At 33.6% G+C, this 5,510-nt stretch overlaps 1 protein-coding gene across 1 annotated transcript; it reads right to left on the reverse strand.

The window, feature by feature from the left end:
• Positions 1-2,081: 2,081 nt before the first annotated feature.
• LOC131639403 (F-box/kelch-repeat protein At1g26930-like) lies at positions 2,082-4,926 on the reverse strand. The gene is made up of 2 exons (XM_058909898.1): positions 4,601-4,926; positions 2,082-4,140 (listed from the first exon to the last, which is right to left on the reverse strand). The coding sequence occupies exon 2, from the start codon at positions 4,055-4,057 to the stop codon at positions 2,537-2,539; it is 1,521 nt and encodes a 506-aa protein (XP_058765881.1). The 5' UTR covers positions 4,058-4,140; positions 4,601-4,926; the 3' UTR covers positions 2,082-2,536.
• Between the last annotated feature and the right edge of the window lie 584 nt (positions 4,927-5,510).

Raw genomic sequence — 5,510 nt, forward strand, 5'->3', positions numbered from 1 at the left:
CCTCATGGTCTTCCTACTTCTCCTAAGGGATGACTTCAATGCTATAAGACCGACATCACCTTCAAAAGACTTATCGACTAATGAAACACCCAACAAGCCTTAGGGAAAATTATTTTCGGCCTATCAAAGGCCCAATACAAGCCTAACAATGCAAAGTCCATTAAAATTATCCATCATATATAATTGACAAACATGACACTTAAGGTACACTTTCTATTCTAATATTTTCACTTCTCTTATTTTGGACTCTGTAACTGACTTAGGCGTTGGAGTGCTAACCTTGAAGATCCACCTTCGCGTTGTCGTATCGGAGATCTGTATCACCGCATCAAGAGCATCATTATCACCAATCAATCATAATTCTAGTTCAAGTACATAACATAATTGAATATGGATTTCAATATTTTGAATGACATCCCAGACATAATAGCTTTTATATGGTCTTTATTCATATAAAACTTCTATAAGTATGCCTCATACGTAGATGTAACTATCAAAAACACCTCGCAATGTCTCAATATTGGTATCTCGTGTTTGTTTACTTCAATAACTTGAGTCATTCTCTTGAATTTTGGGTTATAAAGGGCACATCTCTTGTAGTTCTAAAATCCAAATTATATAATCTCTTGCGCTACCTAGAAAATCGAATGGTGGTTAAGATCGAATATTATTCACCAACAATTGATAACGAAGAAAAGGTAACATTTATCAACTTTGAGATAAAGACAAATGAAGATTTAAGAGTTGTGCGGAGTATATTTCAAGCTTACACAACAAAGGGTTCGATCGAAGTGGATACGATAGTGACAAGATCAATCAATAATATTTTAAAGGTGTTGAAATATCCTTAACCATCTCTTGATGGACAAATGTCATGTTAGATTTATGTAACAAAAATTTATGTAATGTCACATATTTTGTGTATGTGATAACAAATATTTATATTAATTTGTGTTTTTCCATCTCTTGTATGTGATCGTGAAATTGCTTATGGCTTTTGATAACAAGACATATTGTGAATTTCAAAATTCAAAAGGAATACGTTTGTTATTTTGATTTTGTGATAAAAGGATATATTTCAAATTTCAAAATTCACACTCCTAAACATCATTCCATATTGCATTAAGATGACTTTGTACTAGTATCAGAAAAGAGTTCAAATTTTAAAATTCGAATTTGTTTTTAATATCCAGATTTTAATATCTAGAATCAACAAGTATTTTTGAAATTTTGTCAACGCGTGTGAGTAACTTACTTATGAGGTGCATTAAACAATTTTTTTTGCATCAACAATATTGAGCACTCTCGATCTCGAAGATTAAGCCCAAAAGAAAAAGAAAAAAAGTTTGATATGGGGCAATTCACATCAGACAACTATATTATTTTCATTATTCTATCACAAATTTTACACTTTCAACTATAATAACATGAAAGAAACGTATTCCACTTTCAAGTTTAATTTCAGCTAGAATGTAAGACATTGCGAAAGAAAAACATCGAAAACATTTTTAATGCAATTAGCAAGATGCATTGCATGAGGATAACGTGTAACCTTTAAATTTGATTAATTCTCACTTTCGACATTCCTTTATAGTGGAAAATTCCTAATAATCAATGACGTGCAAGTTTGATTTTTCTTATTGCTTTACTGAAAGAAAAAAAAAAAATACTGCCGTCTTCATATACAATTTTCTATTCCATCCTCTTCCAAACAACGAATTCGCTACTATATTTTCAGCCCGACCAGAGATTAATTCCTCGAATCAGAGAAAATCACAGTAGACGGGCGAGCAAAGACTAATTCTTCAAATCAGAAAGAATCACAATAGCCGGCCCAAACAAAGACTAATTCCTCTCTAATCATAAAAAAATCAATTCTCATTTTAAGATGTTACATATGAATCAATTTTAAGATATTTAATTAAACCCTCAAATATAGATGAATCATGGCTGCATTTCTAGAACCTCTTCAAGAGTCAATTATGTGATAAGCATGTGCATTCTCCATCAACTTATATTATTACATCTTAACAATGAAGTTTCATATTGTAAATTGAATATAATAAAATGGAAGGAAATAATTATTCATCCCTTGAAGGTAAGTAAATTTATGATCATGAAAATCAAAGATCTAGTTGTGTTCATAAAAAATAAAAATAAAAACTTACAACAAACAACACCAATATCCTACAATTTTTTGTGTTGGAACTTGAATTATTTAAACCTATTCCTGTGCTACATCATATCAAGCTTTGAAATTTTTCATGTAAATGAAATTGGGGAAGATACCAATTTTAATCCAACAAAATGGTAATTGTAAACATAAAAGTAAAAATAAAAATAAAAAAAGCCAAAGAGCTTCTTCCCCTTAAAACTTTGATCCAATCTTTGAGTATTATATTATCTTGAATTTCTTCCCCACCTTTGAAATGAAAATATCATCATAGTAAAAAAAATAATGAGGAAAGTACCAATTAGAAGAAATTTTTTGTGTCAATTTGAATGATTTTTGAAGCATCAAAATGTGTTGAATTCTTCAGCATCCCATCACAGCACAATTATAAACAAAGTTACCAGATTGTTTTCTTGCAAGAAGATTCCATTGTGGAGGACCTTCACTAGGCACCCATGAATTGAGTTCGATAAAACCCTCGCCGTGACTCCTCGGTCCGCCGATCACAATAAGCCGGTTTCCACATGCCCTAAATGCAAGACCCCAACCGTTCATCGACGCGGCTCGCTCCGGTAATCTCCCAATCGTGACCCATAATTTTCTACCCTTGTCGTACTTTTTAACCTCCATGTCAGCGTAGTCTGCGGCGTATAGTTCGTTATTTACAACCGCGACTAGAGGTGGTGCCTCGGCCGTAGCAGGCATCTCGGATCCTCTTGCGCTACGCCCGGGCGACATGTTAGGTATTTCTTTCCATGTTCTTGTTTGTAAATTGTACTCCTCCCCGCATGTGAGAAGTTTGGAATCGCATCCGCCAATTCCCCCGATAACATAAAATTTTCCGTCCATGAATACCCCGGAGCACATCTTTCTCGGCTTGTTCATGCTTGGGAGCGTTTCCCATGTTTGATTCTCTGAGTTATAGAGCTCGGCTGAGTCGAGTATATGTCCATCAGAGTCACACCCGCCGGCTAGAATTGCAATCTCTCCGAGGCTAGCTGATCCAAACAAGCATCTCGGAAAATTCATCCTCATTCCAGATTCCCACGAGTTTGTCAAAAGACTGTATCTGTATATGACATGAGACTGCAACTCCCTCCCGAAAACAAGAAGCTCGGTACCTACCGCTAAAGACTCTTTATCTGAACACATAAAGCATTCATTAGAAGCCATTCTAGGTAAATGCATCCACCTTTCGCGAATCGGATCATAAGCCTCCCATTCGAGGAGCGCACATGAAAAATAAATCCAGTGCTCTATGATATCATTCAGTCTCCTCCACGCATAGAGCTCGCCGCTCCGGATTATGTTGCGGAAGCTTCTATTCAGCGAGGCAAGTGAACCATAATCAGATCTCGAACATCGGCTTAGACAGGTAATTGAGCTGTCCCGGTTCATGCGCGGCAAAAGTGAACTCGAATCCGATGAATCCCCACCATGATGCTCCTTCTGCTCATCCGATGGCTCATCATTGGAATTCATCGAATCCCCATCATAAACCTGCAGCTGTTTCTTCTGATGTTCATCAACGAACTTTGACAACAACATCGATTGCTCCGATTGTGATTGTTCAGCCGAAAACTGAACAGAAAAGGAAACAACTTTTTCAACTATTTCACAATCATTCAACTGCTCAAAATCCTTCCTCCGATCATCTAGATCGATCTCCGGAACAACAGAATCCATGTCACCCGGATAACAAGAATCTAATCTCCTGTTAACCTTCCTCGACTGCGGTTCGTCGTCGTCATTGCCACTACCTAACAGCCTCTTGCCATTTTTTATCTCCAAATCCGGCATGTATTTCATGTAAGACCAATTGTTCTCCGCCAAACAAGAACTCGAAAACAACCCCGGAACCACGCAGGATCGACCCTCCAACATAGTCTTCCCAACAACAAAAACTCAACTTTCAATCAATCAACCAACCTCACAGAGATGAACAATCTCAGCAAAGAAACAAAAGCCTGTTGCAACAAAACAAATCAAATTCAATTCAAATCAAATCACAAACCCCATTTTTTTTCTCTCTCAATTAACCCTTATTCTCATAAACATCAATTCTTCTTCATAATTCAAAGACCCAGAAACTCAAATAAACAAGATCACAGATCAGAATCCATTAAAAATCAAATTTTTGTAAACTGAATCAAATTGGCTTAACAGAGAAAAAAAGCATAACATAGAGATCTCCGGAATGAAGCATTCCAATGTAGAAACTTAAAAAAAAAAAATCAAATTTTGAGCAAAACCCATTAAAACTAATCAACCTGATTTAACAAAAAAGCAAAATTTAATTAGATCTAATAAAACTAGATCTCAATAAATCTAGCAAGAAGAACAAGATAGGAAACAAAACACACAAACAGAGAGAAAGACAGAGAGAGAAAGAGAAAGTGAAAGAGAATGATGTCAGAAAAAACTTACGGGTAAGATTTCGGAAACAGAAAACAAAAAAACATGAAAAGTACTTGATGTTCAATTTATGCAAAATTGAACAACAATCTTCGACTCGTTTCTTTGTTTCTATATCTCAACAAAGTCACTGTTTTTTGCATGTACCCTTTCACACGCACACATGGAGAGAGAGAGAGAGAGAAAGAGTTTGGTTTCTCTCTCCTGAAAGAAAGAAAGAAAGACGACTCTTAGAAGGTGTGTGTGGTTGGTCCTTTGTTTGAGATTGGTTCTGCAAATCAGATGAAAGAATGGTTTGGAGGTAAATCTGTTAGAGGACCCCTCTCATGGCCTTATCTTTCTTGGATCATATCTTTATTTATAATTTAATATTCCCTTTATTTTGTTTATTTTTCTTATTATTAAAATCAATTACTATCAATTTAATCTTGAAACTATCGTTTTATTTTTAATTTATTGTTTATTTACATAAACATAATAAATCTTTTTTTAACTTACTTTAAACTTATCTAAATGGTTTTTAATATTTTTAAAGGAAAAGGAATAACCAACTTTGTCGGATTAATAATAATTTAGCAATTATTTAATAAATTTCTAAATTTATGGAGTTAAATTGAAAAGAGTACATAGTTTAAAGAGCAAAGTAACCATCTATTACTCTATTATTATTAGTAGTATTATTATTATTAATATTATTATTATTATTAGTAGTAGTAGTTTCAATGATTAATGAGTGTCCATTTAAAATAAATTAATAAAAAATTTAAATTCAAATTTTAAAAAAATAATTATTAGTTATTTTTTTTATATTAATTGAAATTTAAATTAGAATAATTTTTCTAGCAATATGGAGACTTAAAATTATATATTATTATTATTATTATTATTATTATTATTGTCTCTATAAAAATTATAAGAGAGA

This window comes from Vicia villosa, unplaced genomic scaffold, assembly GCF_029867415.1.
Source record: "Vicia villosa cultivar HV-30 ecotype Madison, WI unplaced genomic scaffold, Vvil1.0 ctg.002616F_1_1, whole genome shotgun sequence".
Classification (NCBI taxonomy): domain Eukaryota; kingdom Viridiplantae; phylum Streptophyta; class Magnoliopsida; order Fabales; family Fabaceae; genus Vicia; species Vicia villosa.

Bases quoted from the DNA above. Each gene is read 5' to 3' on its own strand.
- LOC131639403 (XM_058909898.1), bottom strand. From the start codon at position 4,057: ATGTTGGAGGGTCGATCCTGCGTGGTTCCGGGGTTGTTTTCGAGTTCT.